The 22,616-nt window shown below is 47.5% G+C and overlaps 1 protein-coding gene across 1 annotated transcript in view; it reads left to right on the forward strand.

Moving 5' to 3' along the window:
• Positions 1–22,616, forward strand: part of BAIAP2L1 (BAR/IMD domain containing adaptor protein 2 like 1) — a 490,712-nt gene that overhangs the window by 309,290 nt on the left and 158,806 nt on the right. Inside the window, exon 9 of the mRNA XM_086940727.1 lies at positions 12,902–13,052. Within this exon, the coding sequence (XP_086796853.1) occupies positions 12,902–13,052 (151 nt within the window). The remainder of the gene's footprint in view (positions 1–12,901; positions 13,053–22,616) is intronic.

Consider the following 22,616-nt stretch of genomic DNA (forward strand, 5'->3'; position numbering starts at 1 on the left):
AAGCGAACTTAGAGATATTGCTAAAATCAAAAGAAGTAAAAGAGTTTATGCAAGACTGCATAGACAAGAGAGTTAAAATGATTTCAACCGTCATTGTATATTTTGTAAAAGTAGTGACTCTCTTTTAAGTGCTGATACTTAAAGTTTAAAGAAATGATACCTAAATAGGTACTGTGTGCAATATAGAATGCATAGATAAACTAGGGGTATCTAAGATGGCTTTACAAAGATAGAAAGTGCTCAAGATTAGAGATCTACCTTGAGAAAGTGCAGGTATTGAAAGGCATGTTTGCAAATTTAACTTAAGTTCATTTCCTTAGCCTGCCGGGGTGCATTTTAGAAATTGGGTTTCTGGTTGGCAGTGGTATGCACTCTGTCCAAGCAGGAACCACAATCCTAGTCAGGGTAAGTCAGATACATACTTTATATTAACCTGTGCTCACCCTCTGGTAGCTTGACACAGAACATGCAGGCTTAACTTGGGAGGCAATGTGTAAAGTATGTGTGCATCCCATCACAGAGTACCAGAATGAAAGCACCACAAAATACTCAACACCAGTTTAGAAAAATAGATTACAATTTTATAAATAAAAGAAGAGCAAAATGATACAAATCCAAATAGTAGAAATTGGGATATGATTTTTTAAAGATTAAATGTAAAAGTAGCACTTTGATGCAGTAAGCGCCTATGTGGGTTATCTTGTCGCACTAAACCCGGGAAAAGTCAAAGGTTCAGGCCAACCTCGATAAAGCGCGAGCCGGATAAAGGAGCCACATAAGGCCCGCTGAACAAAGTAACTTGATCGTGGTTGCAACATCTAGATGTGGGGTGCAGACAAGTGATGCGTCATGTGTTGATCCCGCAAGCGAGGTGATGCATCGATTTTCTTTAAGCTGTGGTTGCGATGGGCCAGTTCCAAAGATGATGCCTGAGCCAAGATTAGACAATGCTCTGGGTTTCTCTATGGCATTCGAGGGGATGCATCAATCTTCCCACACTGCAGCGGCGGCAATGCAGCTGTTCTTTAGGCGAAGCACTGGTTCAGAGTGTGATGTGCTACAGGGTCGATGTGCCGGATCTGCTAAATGCAGACTGCAGGTGTCTGTTTTCCAGTGGACCAGGCACAGAAACAGGTGTTGAGATCTTGATGACCCTGAGTCTCAGAAAACAGAAGGCAAGCCAACAAGCCCTGGGAGATCATTCTGGGTTCAAGGCACAGTCCAGCTCTCACTCAGCTGAGTAAGACAGCAGGGCCGCTCAGCATAAAAAAGTTCTTCCGGAGCAGCAGTCCAGCAGAGTGACAGTCGTAGCAGCACAGCAGTTCTTCTAAAAAAGGTTCTTTGTGGGTTAAAGGCCCAATACCAGCTGTGCCTTTGAAGTGTGGGTGTCTTCAAAGAAGGGTTTTTGGAGTGCACAGAGAACCTTTCTTCCTAGCCCTGGCTCTAGACTCACTACGGGGGGGGGGGGGGGGGGGGGGTAATCAGTCTTTTGTGTGGGGACAGGACACTGCCCATTCAGCTCCTTTTTCCCATCCTGCCCAGGATGAGCCATCAGAATACAGATGGGCAGTCAGACACACCTGCCCTTCCTTTGTGTGTGGCTGTCTAGAGGGAATACACAAAGTCAAGCTGTCACCCATCCCAGACATGTATTGGAGAATGGCTACAGGCACACACATATTTCAGAGCTGAGAAATACAAACTTTCTGAAAGTAGCATTTCCAAATAGTAATCTTAAATCCAACTCTGCTAGCAAAGATGATTTATCATTACTATTCCAATTATATGAAACATGATAGGGCTACTCCTTCTCAATCAGGAATTCTTTCTTAAACGTGTACTAAGGAATTCCCCATGTTACCCTTTGAGAGGCGTAGACCTCACAGCAATGAAAATTGAATATAGGTGTTTTTCACTATCAGGACATGCAAAACGTCAAAGTGCATGTCCTACAGTTTACATGCACAGCACCCTGCCCTATGGTCTACCTAGGGGCCTATCTTAGGGAAAAAGATGAGTTTTAAGCTTGGTAATGGGTCTTAAATGTCAAGTCGACATGCCAGTCAAACTATGCATACAGGCTCTGCAGTGGCAGGCCTCAGACATGTTTAAAGAGCTATGTTGTATGGGTGGCACAATTGGTGCAGCTGGCCCACTAGTAGCATTTAATTTACAGGCCCTGTGCACAGATAGTGCACCCTACTAGGGACCTGCAGAGACATATCCCATTTGTGGATAAACCCTTGTTGCCATGTTTTAGTGGAGAAGCGTATGCACTTAGGCACTGATCAGCAGTGGTAACGTGCTCAGAGTCCGAAGGCCAACAAAACAAATCAACAAAAAGAGAAGGTAAGGATGCAAAAAGTTTGATGGAGGACCACCCTAAGGCTGACAGGTCTAACAGTGCAGAACAGGAGTAAGATGAAGACTTTACTGTTGGATCCAGCCTGCGAAAGATGAAGTGACGAACAGATGGCATTGGTAAATTTCCCGAACCTTGCTAGGGTCGCAGGAGTGGTTTGAGAAACATACAGGTCCTTGGCCACCTGGTAGGAGTATGTCCCTTGAGCCAATAGTAGAGGAACCGGCAGGCGATGGTGGTCACGGTCAAATTTGGGACAGCAGCACAGCAGATGAGGCCAAGATTTGTTGCAGTAGTATATCACAGCCTGCAGGCTATTTCTTAGTCTTCCCATGCCCACGATGGGAGTTGAAGTCCATAATTAGAAGGGCAAGGAGGAGCATGTATAGAATTTTACTGCGAGTATGGCCAGCACACGATTGATACATATAGGGCTGCGCTTTCCCGACCATGTAAGAAGCGTCAAGTGCATCCGTGTTTAAGAAGCAATGTAGACTGCTCAAGTCCTCTTCTAGCAAGATATTTCTAACCTGAGCATTTGCTATCTTTTTGCAGGCTGAAAATGAGATGTAATCATATCATTTGTAAAGCGCACTACTTCCCTGTGAGGGTCTCAAGGCGCTGGGGGGTGGGGAATGCTGCTGCTACTGCTCGAAAAGCCAGATCTTGAGGAGTTTTTGGTCTGCTGTAGGTGGATGGGGAGGGTGTTCCTGGTATTGGCGTTTAGGTGGGAGAACGATCTGCCGTCGGAGGTCGCTCTTCGAAAGCGGGGGACTGTGACGAGGGCGAGGTCGGTGGAGCGGAGCTGGCGGTGGGGGTGTAGAAGCAGAGTCGTCTGAGGCACGTTGGTCCGGTGTTGTGGAGTGCCTTGTGTGCGTGGGTGAGGAGCTTGAAGGTTATCCTCTTGTTGACCGGGAGCCAGTGCAGGTCTCTCAGGTGGGGTGTGATGTAGCTGCGCAAGGAATGTCAAGGATCAGGTGTGCAGAGGTGTTCTGGATCTGTTGGAGCCCTCTCAGGAGTTTTGCCGAGGCTCCTGCGTAGAGGGCGTTTCCATAGTTCAACCTGCTGCTGACGAGGGCTTGGGTGACCGATCTTCTCGTTTCAGTAGGGATCCACTTGTAGATCCTGCAGAGCATGCAGAGGGTGTTGACGCAGGAGGAGGAGACAGCATTGACCTGTTTAGTCATGGAGAGGGTGGAGTCGGGGATGATCCCTAGGTTGCGTGCATGGTCGGTGGGTGTTGGAGCGGTTCCTAGTGCGGTCGCCAACCAGGAGTCGTCACAGGTCGAAGTGGTGGATCCGAGAATGAGGACCTCCGTCTTGTCCGAGTTCAGCTTCAGCCGCTGTTCCTCATCCATTCAGCGACGGCCTTCATTCCTTAGTGAAGGTTCGTTTTGGCGGTGAGGGGGTCCTTGGTTAGGGAAGAGGATCAGCTGGGTGTCGTCGGCGTAGGAGATGATGTTGAGGTCGTGCCGACGGGCGACGTGGGCGAGCGGTGCCATGTAGATGTTAAACTGTGTTGGGCTGAGGGATGAGCCCTGGGGTAGATGATCTCGGTTGCTTCGGAGCGCTAGGGGGTAAGGCGGACTGTCTGTGTTCTGCTGGAGAGGAAGGAGGTGGTCCAGTCCAGGGCCTTCTCTTGGATCCCGGCGTTGTGGAGACGTGTTCGTAGTGTGTGGTGGCAGACCGTGTCAAAGGCGGCTGACAGGTCCAGGAGGATGAGGGCCGCTGTTTTTCCATTGTCCAGCAGGGCCTTGATGTCATCGGTGGCAGCGATGAGGGCAGTCTCTGTGCTGTGGTTGCTGCGGAACCTGGACTGGGAAGGGTCCAGGATGTTGTTCTCCTCGAGGTAGCGGTCAGTTGTTTGTTAACTGTCTCCTCGATGACCTTCACCGGGAACGGGAGCAGGGAGATGGGCCGGAAGTTCTTCAGGTCCTTGGGGTCAGCCTTGGGTTTCTTGAGTAAGGCGTTGATCTCGGCTTGCTTCCAGCTCTCCGGGAAGGTTACTGTCTTGAAAGAGGTGTTGATGACTTTCCGGAGATGGGGTGGGATGGCTGTGCTGGCTTTGTTGAAGATGTGGTGTGGGCATGGGTCTGACGGAGATCCGGAGTGGATGGTGTTCATGATCTTGATGTGTCATCGTATTTGATGTTTGTCGAGGAGAGCAGGCGGTTGGTGCGGATGGTGGTCGTGGGGGCGGAGGTCTGTGGTTGTCAGGGCGGTCGTGGTGTTGAAGCTGTCATGGATGTCTGCGATCTTGTGGTGGAAGAAGGTGGCCAACGAGTCGCACAGGTCTTGCGAAGGGGGGACGTAATTGGCGTTGGAGAGTTCCTTCACGATGTTGAAGAGCTCTTGCTGTTGTGCGCGATGTTGTCTAGGCGGTCTTTGAAAGAGGCCCTTTAGACGGATCTGATGAGGTGATGGTGTCTGCTGGTGGCGTTCTTTTGAGCTGCGTTGCTGTCCGGTGTTCGTTCATGGAGCCAGATGTTCTCCAGCTTTCGGCAGGTTTGCTTGGAGGCCCGGAGGTCTACAGTGAACAAGCTGGCTTTCTTGCTGGTGTGACTGTTGGAGGGTTTCTTGATCAGGGCGAGGGTGTTGGTGCAGTCGTTGATCCACTGTCTGAGGTTGCGGGCGACTGTGTCTGGTTCGGTGGGTGTGCTCTGGCCGAGGGTGGTGGTTAGCTGATCTTTGGTGACTTTGCTCCACGAGCGGCGAGGCATCTGTTGGGTGAGGTGGTGGCTTTCTTGAAGGTGAAGTGGATGCAGCAATGGTCGATCCAGTGGAGTTTGTTGGTGTGGTTGAAGGCGACGTGGGGGCTTGCGGAGAAGATGGGGTCAAGCGTGTGACCGTCGGAGTGGGTGGGTGTTGTGACGAGTTGTCTGACTCCGAGGTTGGCTAGGTTGTCCATCAGGGTGGTGGATTTGGTGTCTTCGTTGTTCTCGAGATGGAAGTTCAGGTCCCCGAGGAGGATGTAGTCCGTGGAGGTGAGGGCGTGTGTGCTGACGAAGTCGGGGATGGAGTCACTGAACTGTGGTCGGGGTCCGCCGGGGTCTGTAGATAAGGGTTCCTCTGAGGGTGGTGTTGGGGTCGGTGCTGGGTCGGTTAATATTGCAAGCATACATTTTTCGGTTTTCAACATCTTATGTTCAGTAGTTATGCCACTGGTTGCCGGCTAGTTCAAAAACTGCTTGAATCACACCATGAGGGAGTTCTCTGGAACCTGCAAGATCCTAATATAATATTTCAGTACTGCACCTTTCATTCCAGATCTTGTCTCACGAGGCCTAGCTGTAGTCTGAGCCTCATCCCTTGTGCGTGCTGAGGTACGTGAAGATTTTTGTATATGCTTTAATCTTCATTGCGTACTGGGGAAAGCATGATGATCGTAGTTAAAGATGGAATCAATCTGGCCTTTTATACTTTTAATATGGGTTGCGCAGACTGGCTCTGCAGGAAGCTATTAAGGCGCTTAGGCAGAGAACGACACCAGACCCCTTTGATATTTAAATTCTTTAGGTGTGCCGTTGGTTTTGCCCCTTTTGAGAACCAGACTCCAAAATGATGATATGTTTGTTACTCTGGGTATTTGTAGCTCCCCAAGCTGCCAATGAGCATATTGTTGTTATGGGTACTTGCTGAAATTGATGACTTTCATTTTGCATTGCTTTACCTGGTGTTTATTGTCCTCGTTATACCTAGGAAGTTAATTTAGTGCTCTCTGCAGGCCTGCCTGTGTGTGATGAATGATCACAACATCATCTGCATACTGCAGCATGGTTAGTCTTGATGATCCTAGCCTGGGAGTGATTAAGTTGGTGCATTCAAGAGCTTTGCCTAGGTCAGCAGTATAAAGATTGAAGAGGAGGAGGGCCAGCACACATCCCTGTTTAAGGTCACTATTGGTTTAAGTTTGGCAGTGTCTGTGGAGGGGCCTGTTTTCATGAAAACTCAGGTCCCCTGTTATAGGGCCTATATTGCTGTTAGGAGTGGGGATGTGGACCCCAATGTCAGTAGTTTCTTCCAGTATTGCTTTGTCCACCCTGTTGAAAGTGGCGCTGTAGTCAATGAAGCATCAAAAACGCTGCATCTGTTTCTCCCTGACGCTTGTTTTGTCACGTAGACAAGTGCTGTGATGTTATCAACAGTGGAGGCCGCTGCCCTGAACCCTCATTTGAAAAACAAGCATTTACAATGCAATGGCCCCAGCTTTGTTAAAGTTAGAGCTATTGGCATTGCAAATGGCATTTTTTTCATTTTGTTTTTTTTAAACATAAATAAATGGTATTGTCATTTACAATGGCAATAGTGAGCATTAGAGAGTAGTAGAGAGTATTAGTAGACACAGAGCCCCACACAGACAGAGTCCCCCCACACACACACACAGCCACACACACACACATACAGAGCCACACACACACACACAGAGACACACACACACACACACACACACACAGAGCCCTACACACACACACAGAGAGCCCTACACACACACACACACACACAGAGAGCCACACACAGAGCCACATATACACACACAGAGCCACACACACACACACACAGAGCCACACACACACACACACACAGAGCCACAAACACACACACACAGAGAGCCACACACACACACAGAGCCACATACACACACAGAGAGCCCCCCACACACCCATAAAGAGAGCCCCACTCACACATAAAGAGAGCCCCACTCACACACACAGAGCCCCACCCACACACACATACAGAGAGCCCCACTCACACACAGAGAGCCCCCCCCACACACACAGAGATCCCCCGCACACACAGAGAGCCCCCACACACACAGATAGCCACACACACACAGAGCCCAACACACACACACAGCCCAACACACACACACACACACACACACACACACACACACAGAGCCACACACAGGGAACAGAGGCAAGAAAAAACGATCACAACGAGGGAACCTCCTTCCGCCTACCCTCACCCACCAGAGTGACGCGCATCTTAACTGCTGGCGTGGCCGCCCTGGTCCCTGTGTGCCGCCGTGTATATCCGCCGGAACCTATCTGCCAGGGCCTGGCCCGACAGCAGCAGTTGGTAACGACTCCGGCAGTCGGCGGCCTGCGACCCGATCCGCCCCTCGGAGCCCATGTACAGCCCGGGGCTACAGGAAGAGGAAATATGCGGGTGCAAGAGGAAGAATCCAGGTCCGATGAAGGTGGCAGTTGGAGGCGTTGGGGGTGGCGGCGGTGCCGCAGCTGCGGCGCATATCATCCTTTGGGGTTGTCGACTGGTCGCGGTCACTTCACCATGCTATAATCATGGGGACGGGGCACGAAGCTCTCCCCGGGTAGCGCCGCTGCCCCTGCAGTCACCCCCGCGCAGCTGGGTCGCCAGCGGACGCGGCTCATCTAACCCAGCCAGCCGTAGAGGAGGATCCAACCAAGCAGCCGGGACGGGGGTGGTAAAGACTCCTTGACGCCCACCCGGCCAAGCTGCTGGTGCACTGCAAACGCGCTCGCCCCTTTTATTTTTCTTTGTATCGCCGTAAAAAAAACACGTCCTCCATAACCAGCATAATGTTGCCAATAAAATAAAGTAACCACACACACAGTGATTCAGATTCCCCCAATGAGAACAACTACCCTCAACATACGACTGTTCATCCCCCAGTATAGATCCTATCACAATTTGGGCATCATCTGATTAAAATAGGTTTCGCCTTCCACAAGAGCTCATAACATTACAACTGAAGGAGACCTATACCACAGGGCTTCCCGTGACCTCACTTTGGTACACCTTTCACAATCCCGGGTACACCCAGCACAGCTGTATACTCCTCTCAGAAACACACATCTAGCAGTGTGGGTTCTGTCAGTGCCACTGCCATCGGCCCCGCATCCGTGGCCTTCCGTGCCTACTTCCCGGGAGTGTTCTAGCCTGCTCCCGTGTCCCTTTCTCTGGTCTAGTCCCTTCATAGATCGTGACTTGGATGACTCTACATCCCACACCCGCTCGTACCAAGCTCCTCATCCTAAGGGACTCCGTGCCCTCCTGCACAGGTGAGGCTCAGGATGCGCTCCACGCACGGGGTGTCAAGATTCCCCTTCCTGGGAGGCTGAGCCCTCCGCCCCCGACCGTCTCCATAGGGACCCCCAGCCCGGAAGCAAGGCAGGGATCGGGGAGGGGCGATGAGTAGAGTTTTTCAGGCAGTGATGGGGTTGCTGTGGAGGGGGGGGGATGCGCTGGAGCTGAGGGGACGTGGCGGAGGTGCCCAGTACGGGTCCCCGGCACTCCGGGGGCGCTGAGAGACTCGTGCGGGGCGGAGGTACGCACCTGTGCCCGGTTCTTCCGCACCCCGGGGGTCAGGCGGCCCTGGGGCAGGGTGCCGCTCCAGGTGGCCGGCGGGTTACAGGAGGGTTCAGGGCCCCTGGTTCTGCCGGTCGGATGCTGCCACTGCCAGAGGAGCTTCGCTGAGACACTGGGAAACAGCAGCGAAGCAGCCGAGAGAGTACGAGAGCCACCCCGCAACGCTAGCGGGAAATGTAGTCCAGCGCCGCCAGCTGGCGGCAGGTGGAAAACTGCAGGATCCACAATCGCACTACAAGTCCCGGCATGCTGAGCGGCCCAGGAGCGCAGACACATACACACTGGGAGGAGAGGACAGGGCATTGCGGCCGATGCTGCACGGGCACATGGGGAAGGAAACTCCGAGCAGCACAAGTGGGAGGGCTAAGCAAGTATGCTTAAACTAGAAATCTCCCGCTCGGAGAGTGCAGCCTGAAGCCCGTTTGCACCCATATTGTGTGGGTGAGGCGAGAGCGGGATGGAGGAAGGCTGCAGGCAGAGGGTAGGGAGGGAGGCGAGCGGAGCTGAGCAGCTCCAGATAGACCCAAAGTACAGCGGGGGCAGACTGGGGGCAACAGACCCGTCCTCCGATCACTCACCCGCTCCCACGCCATGAACATGGAAATACCACCATGTTTCTCCGAGGCGAAGCTGCAAAGCCTCGGAGAAATGCACGTCATTTTTGGGATTGAGGCGCGTGTTTTTCGTTTTCTCCTCTTCCCATTGGCTGGAATGTAAAATTCCAGCCAATGGGAAGAGGAGAGAAAGAACATGAAAAAACACGCCCCGAATCCCGAAATTACGGGGCTTAAACTGACAGACGCCCCTCTTCTCCAATGGCTGGCCTCCGTTTAGGAAGCCAGCCAATGGAGAAGAGGGGCGGGTTCAAGCCCCACAATAAGAGACATAAGATCTCGCCGGAGAGACTGCACAAGCGCAGCCTACGCAGGCCGAGACCTAAAAAAGGAAGGATGCTTTTTTTTGCCCGGGTCTCAAATTCCTGTAACAGAAATCGTGCATAAACCTTCGCTTCCATGTCTAGTAAAGGATGAGCTGATAACTGGCGGGGTTGGAGGAGTCTCCCTTTTTGTATATTGGGAAGATGATAGAGCTCCTCCATGAATCAGGGGTCGAGGCAGTGGTAAACGAAAGATGAAAGAGTGGGTTCAGTGGCCTTATCCAGAAGTCTTGCGGTGATTTAAATATTACAGCAGGAAGGCCGTTGGGCCTGGGGGCACCATCATTCCTCATTTTCCCTATTGCTGTTAAAATGGTGGCTTTTGTAATGGGGTTGGTTGGCTGATCAGAAGAGTTGGGAATAATTTCCGTCAGGTTAAGATTTTGATTGTTGCTTGGTCGTTGGTGTATAGTTTCTTTACGCACATTATCCATTCCCATTCAGCCTCGCCGTTCTCGTGGGAAAAATGGTTCCATTTGTTACGATGCCCCTGAATCGGGATTGGTTCTCCTTTGGCAGGAGTGTGCCATTCCTCCTCGGCCTTCTTACGCTTCAGGTGCCGAGCATTCTGCCTATGTAGTGCTCTGAATGTGCTAACTGCTTGAGCTGAGCTTTGTTTTTTTCCCTCGGTTGTGGGCTACTAGGGCTCTTCGGATGCTTGCTGATGAATAATTCCTTGGAGAATATTTGTAGAGGAGCGGGTCATGAGATTTGGCTTGTTCTGGGGGGCCCCTAGACACTTCACTATGGGTAAAATGAATATAAGCCAGACTGTTGTCCCAGCATTGTAGTAGAGATAAGGCATTAAGCGCAAAGGCTTCTGTCTGTTTTGGCGCTATTCAGATTTGCACCGGAGTTGTCGTTCAATTTTAATTCTTGATAGGACTTTGAGGAGTTCTTCACCTGTTGGTTCCTAGTGGCACACAAACAAGGGAAAAAACAAAGCTCAGCTCAAGCAGTTAGCCCATCTTTGGAGCTTGCCTCTAAGCAATCTGCCCAGTTACTTCCAGTAACTTGGCAGATTGCTTAGAGTCAAGCTCCAGAGATAATCGCAAAGGTATATTCTCGCTTTCTGTCCTGTCATCCACTTCAAAGGTGCTGGGTCTAGAGATCAGTAAGTCTCTGATGAAAATGTAGTCTGTGGTCGCTACGTCCCTGAATGTTGAGGAAAGACACAGAGCGGCTCAGTCACTTCTTTGAGGGCTTGTGCGGAGGCTAACTTATGAGTGTTAATGAGGTAACTATCACAATTGTATGGTTTGTGTGGGGACCCCTCATTTCCAGTGTAAGCTGAAGCCATGCATCAGCTGTGAAGTGGGAGAAAAGACATATAGGAGTCAAGCCCTACAAAACTAAATCACCTAACCTGTATGGCTGTTGATTTTATTTGGATTGAGAATTTTAAGACCTGCTCTTTCTGTGTAGCCTGTGAGCACAAACAGTCCAAACTGCAGTGATATGTCGTCCTATGGTGGCTCACTGAATTCAAAACGAGGCTTCTGGTGGGCAGCCTGCCTGGTTCTAAAACAAAGATGACGAGTGAGTTTCAGATCCATTGGTTGCAGGGGGTGATGATTACCCAGTGTGAAGAACAGGTCTTTTAATTGCATGCTTGAATATCTAATTGGTGATGGTGGCAATGGACTTTAGCTCAAATTCAGATCCTCCTGGTGGTGGCTATGCTTTGAAGCATGGTGCCTGACTGGGACTCGTTGCTGCCGTCTAGAACGAGTCAACTTTGTGGATGCCTTTATGCCTACCTAGACAGACACCCAGCTAGTCAAGGATGCATTCCTGTCCCATTCAGCTTCATAGTGGAACCACCTGCATCTCGGGTGAATTGAAAGTGTGAAACATAATCTTTAATGACCCTACTCGCTGTTGATGTGTCCGATCACTTCAGCACAGTCAAGCTTTTATTTATCAAACTATTTGTAATCCTGCTGTCATGTAACCCACAAAGTTCAAGTGTCACACTTGAGCATGCTTGTCCCAATATCGTATTTCTTTCCCAGCATGTTGACAGGGAGCCAACCATCTAGCACATTGTGGTGCAGCTCACCCCATTAGTAGACAGGAAGAGACATGCTTCAACTGTGCAGATAAATGGAATATGAGTCCCGCCCTGTAGATTATTGATAGAGCGCCCTTCTGGACAGCAGGGAACTCTGGACCTGCATCTGAACAGGAGACAGTTGGTGGAACCAAATAAAACTAATCGTCCCCATGAGAAGGCCCTTGAAACTCACCCTCAGAGTGGCCTTCTTCCTTCTCAGAAATAGGAGGCCCACTACCTACAGGACAACGAAAAGGTCCAACACCCTGATGGATTGCAAGTGGGAGAGCAGTCAGCACCAGTACCCACATTTATCTAGATAGGTGGTACCAACTACTGGATTATCTCATTGAGGACAGGGAAAAGCTGAATGAATATCTCCTTGCCATCTGCAGCCCACCGCAGTGTGGAATAGCGTAGTCTTGCCATGCCTAGCAGCAGTTACAAATACGGGCTATGATCTAATCCTAGCAAAATCTTTGCCAATGGTCAGCCTCCTGCCAAGGCAACATGGACTCCAGTAAAGATTGGTAGATGCTGTTATCACACACGTCTCTGAAACTGCACAGTTCTTGCCTGCCAAGCACGTCCAACTGGCACAATCAGCAAAAAATGTGCATTACTGTTCATGCCTGCCTTAATGTACATAGGCCTTCAAGAAGAGAGAACCAGAGTGAAAACAAACAAATAAAAGCAGGATCAGATACAAAAGAGGAAATTGTGACAATTACGTTTCCCTACTCCATATGTATGCGAGTTTTCGGAGTGTGTGCGGTATTCTCTGTGCGATTCGTGAATGCTTTACTATATTCATTTGGGGATCAGAAGTTTTGTGCGTAAATGACTATTACTCTCATGATCTTCTCTGGCCCATATCTGAAATGTTTTTTCGTCACCATTTTCTCGACTGATACCGAGAAGGCACAGCTTCCTGACCAAGCTGGCATTCATTGAAAGTAAATTAAATTGCTTAAATTAGCAGTGGTGAGGATGCTTAAAATGTGCCACAAGCTCACGAGCGCTGATCGCTAACAGAAGTCTGAGATTTTCAAAAAGTGACCGTAGTATAAACGGTAACATATCCAGGAAGAGTATTTCTTTTGCAAAGTCTTAAGTTTTCTTCTCAAGGATTGATTGCTTCAAAGTATTTAAATGTGTCTCCCAGTGATAACATTCTGTTTTTGTTTATACATAGGTTGACAATGTGTATGATTCCATGTCAAAAAGCATTCCAAGAATGCCCCCCGCTCCATCGAACAAAGCACATACAAGTCCTTTAGTAGATATGTTTAACGATCCACCACCCGTTCAGAAGAATCATCCCCATGAAAGACTAAAAATACCAGGTTATTATTTTTCTGATTTCTTTTATTAATACTGAACATTTGCATGAAATATTTTAAATGGCAGTGAAACATATTTCGCGTTAACTATATTTTTAATGTTTCGGGAATGTGATTGTTGTTGTACCACAGACTGTTACATTGTCTAATCGAGTAACTGGATACAACCAAGAAAAATGACATGTTCCTAAAGGTGTACAATATTATTTGATTTTGCCTTTCTTCTAGGTAAATCATAGCGGGTTTTGGTGGACGAGCGCAAATGTGTGTTTCTCGGTGGCTTTTGGATAGCATCTGAGACTTTGATACATGACAGTCAATAGATCTATGTCATGAGGGTGATTTTCAATGAGGTTTGTTTTTCAGTCAGCCGCACTAACAATGCTGGGGCGTTCAGGCCCACTTGTTTAACTAAAAGTGAATCTACACGTCCAAGCATGCTTCATTCTGAAAACCCTTGACCACTTGAAGTGTATCATTGGTACATTGGGCTAGCTAACATTTAAACAAATACTCCTCACCTTAACAGAGAAAGAAGGCAAGTATCCTCACACTTTTGTTTATCAATGGCATGCAGCATGCAAAATAATCCTAACACTTTTTTTTTTAGATCTGATCTACAAAGGCTGTCTTATCTTCCACATTGCCATTTTTAGCTTTGGAGAACTATGTCATTGGTCAGGAACGAACGCGTGATCGTTAAGGCGCTTGGCACAGTCCACCTAGCTCTGCACGGCAAGGGCTCACTGGCCATTAGGTCATCCTTTAGTTTGTATAGGCCGACCAGCCACTTAAGATCAGCTTCAAGCTGGAAAGTTACTGTGCCAAAATTCCGAAAGGCGAGATGGGGTGTGCACTTATTCTCCGCCGCAGCGGCTAAATTATGGAATAACCTACCAAGCTACAGTGCAGAGGCTCCTATGCCTCCTTTGAAAACACCTAAAAACCTGTCTCTTCTCCTCTTAGTTAGACTTCCCGGGTCCTGACGGATTACGGGCTCATCTTCTTCCATCTCTTTTTTTTTTAATCGGGGTCATTGTTTTCTCTCCCTATTGTCTTTTAGGTCAGCTGTCTTCATAGGGGGGTTTGGAATTCCCAGTTGCAACGCCTTGATATCTGCGGGTTAGGTCGCTATATACATTTATTTTTCATTTAATACAGAATGACTATTTGGGGAGAAAGCACAGTGTTCTTGCAGTGCTTCAAGGACAGTAGGTGACTGCTTGAGCCCGAGCCTTGGGCAACCCTGCAATTCTAACAGCAATATTGTAACTCCTATGGTTACTCTAAGACTGATCTCACCCAGCAGCACACCTTTGCCAAGGTTAATCTACAAGGCGTTGGCAGCAGCAGTAGACCCAGTCCCCAGTGTCCTGTATGGGCTCTGCTTCCTTTAAGCCTCTCTGATTTCCTTCCCACCATCTTTTATTTGGGGGTGTGTGACGGCCGGATTCTCAGACCAGATAGGATCAGCTCCTCAGAGCACCACCAACCCAGCCGAAACGTAACCACCTCCCCTCAGGACCCATCTATCCAGGCACCTGGGTACCTACCTGAGGATGGGGAACTCGCAATATACAAGCTCATATTATCAGAAACACCACTATATCTATAGGGATTACTAGGAATACTCACTGATTACTAAGAACGTCCATGCCCTACACCACACTCATACCTCATAGTCTCGCGACCACATGGGTCCAGACTAATTTACCCTGGGGCAGTTCTGATTATTTACCATTACACACTGGTTACACCCAGTGCTCGCTCAAGATAGGCACTGTATCCCCCCAGTGCTCTCACTATTTCATCCAGGGCCCAAGCCACAATCCTGTGGGTATACACACTGACCACAATCAGTGCTCTCACTAATGCCACTCTCTCTCTAGCAGCAATCTCACTACACACCGTGTCCCTCCGGTGCTCTCATTAACAAGCCACAATCCGGTGGGTATAACGCCGCATCCCAACGACGATCACTTTCCTATGAATACCTTCAGCTCTCTCTCTCTCTATGTTGGGAAGTTTCTCTCATTATTCACTAAAGGTTCACTACTACAATAATATTATGGAATGGCCGAATTACTTAGTGTGTAACTTATTCTCCTAGCTCAAGGGCTCCTCTCTCTCCCTAATTATTCAGTGGCTACTTACCTGATCAGGGGCAGCATCTGTTCTGGCTGTAACACCTGACTAGAAGGAAAGGTTACCTGCGCTTTAAGAACAAGAGACACACACTGTATGCAAAAGTTATTCCCTGATTTAAGCGCTCCTACTCCCTTTTGATCCATTAGTTGCTATATATAGCATCTGGTTAGAAGAAAGGTTAGCTCTATCATAAGAACAACACATGTACACTGGTTCACTAAGAACTGGGGTATCTTTATTACAATAACAATAAAATGGGAATAGACACATACACAGATCTGCTGGGTCTCTGCAACTCTATTAATATACCACATCCACATGTAACTAACAGGGACTGTCACACCGCTGAAAGAAAAAGGATTAGACATATAGTAGGGACAAGGTTAATATTTAAAGATAAGGAAAGGTATCACCTGAGGAGTGTGGGGTCTTGCTCTAGCTGTCATCTGGGCTCCTCTCTCGTCTGTGCCTTAGCTCGTCTTAGATCCTCTCCTGCACTCTTGGACACACATCTGCGCTGATCACTCTGCACTGGATTCCTCTCCCCCACGAACTCTCTCCACCTTCCAACTTCAGTCTAATTGTTTCTGCCGCTCTGATAACCGTTCGCTCCACAAGCTTCTTCACTCTGTCTAATTGTCTCTATTCCAATGTCCAATTCACTCCAGCTGCTCCCACAGATTAATCCACGATATAACTTCAGTCTCTTCCAAAAGGCATTACTTCAGACTCCAGCTGTTCACAACTCCTCCTGATAAGTAACTGCTTCTGACTGCTTCCTTCAGTTCCAGCTCACTGACTGTCTGTCTGTCTCCTCTCTGCTCCAAGCATCTTCTGTCTCTTCTCCTCTGCTCCAACTCCTCTCCTTCTGCACTTCACTCTTTCTGCTCCAATCATCAACTGAACTCCTTCCAACTCAAACTCTTTCTGATTCTCCACTCCTCTTGCAACTGCACTCCTCTCCTCTGCTCCAATCCAACTCAACTACTTCCAGCTCAAACTCTTTCTGCTCCTCCAACTCAACTACTCAACTAACTGACTCCGCCTCTGCACTTCACTAATATGGAATGCTGTCTCCTCATGGAAAGTTCCAGCCATCAGCCTCCTCCCACCAGGTCCATGCACCAGGCTCCTTGCTCTAGACGCTCCCACAGTGATCAAATGCTTGTTTCGTCTAGAGACCTGAGCCCAGGGACACTTCTTGATTAGATTCAGCTCTGGCCGGTTCTCTCCGGTTCGCTTAGGACGAACAACAGCTCAAAACTAAAATATTACCTTTACCCTGCAAGCATCTCAGTTCTGCAGGGTTAGAAAGCAAAATGGAGTCTCTCTAGTTCTGGGCCTTGTAGGCCTGAGAAGGATGTTATAACACTTAGCTCTGTCAAAGTACCTACACAAACCATACCAATATGTAATATAAAGTCAGGACTATAGGATCCACCCTCTACTATAGGTAGGATGATGAAAGGACACATAATTATGTCAAAGCCAATAGGCAATAGATGGATTAGAGTCAAGAATAAGGGATCTATCATCATATTAAGCAGCTATCCTCTAGTTTATGCTTCTAGGTCTGGAAAAATGCTTTAAAAGGACCAGCACAAAGCAAGAATACAGATTATAGATGTTAGCAAGCTTAAAGTCATCATCACTCAGAAATAGAGCCAAAAACCATGTGGTGTCTGTTTTTTATAGCAATTGGAAGGTGGTCATGAAAGACTGGTGGTTCATCCAACTGATATGCAGGACTATGTACTTCTCTTCATATCCTCCCTACAGGACTAGCCAGTCCCTCTCCCAGAGATCACTCCAATGTGTCTATTTTAAGCTTGGATCCTGGCCCTGTAGCTGATGTGACTGTTATACCTCATGGCCTCTCGCATCCTATTGGTACATTGTACCAGATGGCGGGTGATGCCCTTTCATTGTTTTCTGACGAGTTGGTGATTACAACATTACGGTATCCATTCAGCTCAGGTAAAGATCTTCCAGTTGGTGCATTTAGATCTGCATTGGTGGATGGACTCTTCCAGCCTTCTGAAGGGGGTTGTCCTTTCAGACCCCCACAAACTCAACCTATCATGGCCAGAGACACCTAAGCATGTGGCCTTTGGTCCATACCAAAAAAGCAACTAGAAATAAATGCGCTTGAGCTGCAGGTGGTCCAGCCTGTCCTGAAGGCTCTCCTTCCTCCTGTCTCAAGGACATTCTATTGACGGAGAGCCTCGTCGACGGAGAGCCTCGTCGACGGAGAGCCTCGTCGACGGAGAGCCTCGTCGACGGAGAGCCTCGTCGACGGAGAGCCTCGTCGACGGAGAGCCTCGTCGACGGAGAGCCTCCTCGACGGAGAGCCTCCTCGACGGAGAGCCTCCTCGACGGAGAGCCTCCTCGACGGAGAGCCTCCTCGACAGATAGCCTCGTAAGCGGAGAACCTCGTCGATGTAGAGCCTCGTCAGCGGAAAGCCTCGTCGAGGGTTGGCCCATCAACAGTTGGCCCAACGACAGTTGGCCCATTGACAGGTGGCCCATTTACAGGTGGCCCATCGAAAGCTGGTCATCGGCAGTTGGCCTATCGACAGTTGGCCCATGGACAGTTAGCCCATTGGGGCTCGTCGACGGTATCCTTTGTCGACTATGTACTCCGTCGACAATCATCCTCCAAGCTTCTTCCTCTATCAGGCATGGGGAGATACTTCCAATCAAGATTGCCTGAAGGCACAGGGAAACTCCACAGTCAATAACTGCTAACTGGAGTTGGCAGAACCCAAACAAAAGCCTGAAAGATGATGAAAGGAATCACCGAAGGAGCGCACGTTCGTCCGCTGAACTCCCGAACCAGCTGTACTGAGCGAAAGACCGGACCAGCAAGACGGGCGTGCTGCTCGGGACACCTGTTTGCCCTCTAGCTGCACTGACATGTCACATGCTGCATGGCCCCGCACAAATGGTGCCAGAGATAATAGGAAGAATTAAAGGACTCTCTTCACTGAGGAGGAGGGGTGGGGGTAAGGGGAGGGACATGTGGGAGTGTAAAGACAACCCTCACTGTGTGAGGAGGGACCACCAACCAGTTCTAGCCCGTGCAGAGAGCTGAATGCCCTAATCAGTTAAACCAGTTCCTAGGGAGGACCACTGCGGTATGAAGGTGCGCTTTGTTAGTGAGCACTATCAATACATATAAAAAGACCTAATCCATCAAAACCCCACAGGAACTCTCAAGAAAAGCACTTATCTGGCTGCTGAGCAGTGAAGAAAAAGAAAGTGCTTTTCCTTGATGAGGCTGAGAAAGCCATTGGTGGATTGTTTTTTTCCTGCACCAAAGACTCTTGGGAAAGGTTGTCTTTTGTTTCAATGTCGCATAGTTAAGTTGTTTGGGCTGCGGGGCTAAAAATAAAGAAGAGAAATTAATAATCTGAGCCTCCCGTCCTGACATAGAATTGGGATACATGCTGATTTCATTAATTCACGTTAAAACAGGGTCATGGCTTAAACATCTGGAAATGCATTGACGTCTATGACCAGAGAAAAAGCTAGGAGGAAAGAACATTATATTTCACACTTTTAAGGCACATGACCTGACCTAAAAAATCAATTGCTAAACAGGCAAGCTCATCAGACAGAAGAAAGAATGAAGCGTGAACACATTTACCAAAAAAGTACCAATACAGAGCACCTTGAAAGGTAGTAGTTGTATCAGTTGTGAGATGGGCCAATGGAGACTAGTTGGTCTAGAGAAGAGAATAAAGTAGCATGGTCAGCAATGTAGAAGGCAACAGATAGATCCAAAAGTATTAGGGAGAAGGTGAGTTAGTGGTGAAATGCACTTGTGATGCCGTCTGGTACATGTCTGTTTCAGTAGAGTGGAATGTATAGAAGGCTTATTGAGGGGTGTTGTGTGTGTTATTTGATGAAAGCTGGTTGCCAACCACTCATTTCAGTATTTTGGAGAAGATGGGCGTTAGCTGCAGGGAGACAAATATTCAGTAGTAGTGCTTTTAGGTAAGGTAGAACCACTGCACACTTGAGACATGTAATGCATGAGCTACATGTAAGGGAATCAAAATCGACAGTCTGACAAAGTAGAGTGTTGAACATGAGGGCTCTGCGTTTGATGGTCTGAGAGCTGAATGGGTCAGATGGTGTACAGGATAATTAGAAGCTTTGAGTATTGGAACAATTTTTGGGGATGCTGCCTTTGGGGGTCTCTATTGGGATACATTTAACAATTAGAGGAAAGCAATGTAGATAAGTTAGTGCTGCTCTTGCTTTGCTTCTCATTTTATTCCCTTCACACCCTTTTCTAATTTTTTACATTTCCTAATAAAAGTACACCCTTTCTCGTGAAAAGTGTCTCACTCTTTTTCTATGTTTTTTGGACCATTGAAAATAGATTTGCTTTTCCAAAAGGTGGAAGAAAGCAAGGGCTCTACTCGTGCTGATGTAAATAAGTGGTCCACTGAAGACAACAAAAAGTGATTGGTAGATTGCATGAATTAATTTCAGTTCCTGGTAATTACTCTCTGCTAGAATCAAGTCCATTGCTTTTTTTGCTCCCCAAGCCATGTCAGACAGAAACCAACCATATGCAAACCAGCCTCGGTCCTCCTCCAATATGAACAGTATGACCTGAACTTCCAGGCCAGGACAACTCTGAATAAGAACGCTAGCAACACCTGACTAGCCACAGGACTCAAGCAACATTTCACTGATGATACCTAAGCAGGTCAAAACCAGTATGGGGCAGCTTGTATTGTCATCTGGAGGGAACCTGGTCTGGCAGCTTGGGCTGGACTTCTTCCTTTGGGAGCAGGACACACACTGATTTGCATATGGCAGGTCGCTGTCTAGACTTTCATGGTGGGTGAAAAATGATGGTCTGGAATGTGGCCCAAGCCATGACCAGTGGCTGTGTTCAGGTCAAGTATTCTTTCCATCAAATTATTGTCAGTTTCAGTAGACACTTTAAGTATGATGAGTATGCCCAGACGCGGGTCTCATGTTCACTGTGCCACAGGACCGAAGCTGTGCCTTGTGATGAGACCTAAGTCATTTGAAATGGTCTGGGGTTGCTTGTGGTTTCTACTACACCAAGGCTGATTTGCATATGGTAGGTTTCAGTCTAGTGTGGCATAGTGGGCAAAAAATGATCACCTGGAATGCAGCAAAGAACGATCGCCAGTAACCGAGACTAAGTTGAGTATTCCATCGCCATCCAGTCCTACTACAAAGGTTAAACAAATATGATTTCTCATGGTCCGTTACAAAAGTAAATGCCATCACTACATTTCCATGTATCCATCTTAATAGGAAATTACATTGCTGGCTTCCTGTCAAAAAAATCTTTAGCCCATTCGGTGCATCGGACTGGCGGGGACCGTCCGACGCAACAGTGCTCATGTGCGTCGGACAGCCCCCGCCTCTTTGCAAAAAAAGGGTCAGTTTTCACTGTGAAAATGTGGTTTGTCCACGTTGCGTTCTGGGCCGTTTCCTGTTGCGGCGACTACACCTACCCACACAAGTGAGGTATCATTTTCAACTCGAGACTTAGGGAAACACAAAATTGTGGAGCAGCTGTTAGTACCTTTTGACTTTCAATGCATTTCTGCCTTCCAAATGTAAGACTATGTATAAAAAAGAAGTCACTTTGAAAAATTACCTATAATTAGCATACTGGTATGGGTACCCACAATTTCTGAGATGTGCAAATAGCTACTGTTTCTAAACTCTACATTTTGTTCCCCGTTCAGAAATACATAGGTGACTTTCATACCGATTTTTCTCTGTTTATATTTTTCTAATTGAATTGCTACATACCAGGTACACAATAAAAAAACATTTGAAGATGCTGCTCAGTTATTGGCTCTGGGTTCCTCTGGTTCTTGGTGAACCTACAAGTTCTATATGTCTCCACAACCAGAGGGGCCCAGCGGATGTAACATTATATTGCTTTAAAACATCTGTCATACTTAGTAGAAGTTACAGGTTAAAAGGTTGGCACAAATGGCTGTTTCATTTAACTAATTTTCAGTTTTTTCTATTTTTAACTGATAGTTTCTATACATAAACCTTTAAGGATCTACACAAATGACCCCTTGCTGAATTTAAAATTGTGTCTACTTTTCAGAAATGTATAGCTTTCCAGGATCCATTATTGCTTTCATACCCATTTTTACCCTTAACTGGAAATAGGCTACGTCCCAGGAAAATGCCAAAACTGTGTAAAACATTTTGGTTTTCTGACAAAAGTCTGCTTGTCCCTGAAAGCTAGGAAGATTGTGATTTCAGCACTAGAACCCCTTTGTTGATACCATTTGCAGGGAAAAAAAGCAGACGCTTTCATCTGCAGCACTTTTTTCCCATTTTTCCCCCCAAAAAACAATGGACTGGTATGCAGCCTGAGTATTTCCCAGTGGCTGAGAATAATTTAAGCATTCCACCCAAAACATTTTTGTTTGCTTCCATACTTCTGACTGGCATTCAAGGGCATCTCCTAATTTGGCCTGTTGGTGCCAGGAAGGTACTTGGGCCAGAGCTCTTGCCCATAATCAATCCACCCAAATCTTGTGCCTCACAAACCATACACCCCAGCAAATTTAAACGCTGACGTCTGGACACTAACAAACTCTCATCACACTTGCCTTGGCAAATAATCATCCCTGAAGGAATTTGCAGTCATGAGCACATATGCACCACCAAAAGTACAAAGTATCCAGCTCATGCTCATCAATGCCTACAGTGACATTGCAGACTTCACACATCACCTGGAAGCCGTTTTACGGTTTGTCACAGAAATCTTTGCTCATACCCACATCTACACACATTTGGTAGTCCCCAACCCCTCTGGCTACAACATTCAACACACTGACCATGCACATAAAATGGATGGAAGACTTACAGCCATCTCCAAGTCCACCTGGCAATGCAATCTTAAAAAAAGTAGCAGCATTTGAGCCTCTCACCTACTGATTCACCCTTTCAGCATCTAAGACACCTGCCTCTGACCTGTCCTAAAGACCTAACCAACAAGGACATCGCCGAAGAAATCACTTTCCTCTTCTAATCTAGCTTCATGCTGCTCACAAATCCCATATTTCTCAGAAACGTCAAGCTTCCTAGAAATTCAACCACCATAATAATGAAAGAATCTCTATACTCTCTCCTCAAAGCCCTGGCATCAGATAACACATCATCGATCCTGCACACTCCCAAGTCAACTTTGTCTATTTCTCCATAACCAACTCACCCATAATATATATAATCATCTTTATTTGATTTGATAAACAAACCAAAAAAGCATATAAATAAGTCATTAAAAATGATTCACAGAAATACAGTTTTGCTGAAATAGGCTAAAATATAATATCATCCGTGGAAAGTCCTTAACCTACTATGCATATCCTGATGTACTCAGTCCCCCCT

The sequence above is a fragment of the Lissotriton vulgaris genome, chromosome 10 (genome assembly GCF_964263255.1).
Source record: "Lissotriton vulgaris chromosome 10, aLisVul1.2, whole genome shotgun sequence".
Taxonomy (NCBI): Eukaryota; Metazoa; Chordata; class Amphibia; order Caudata; family Salamandridae; genus Lissotriton; species Lissotriton vulgaris.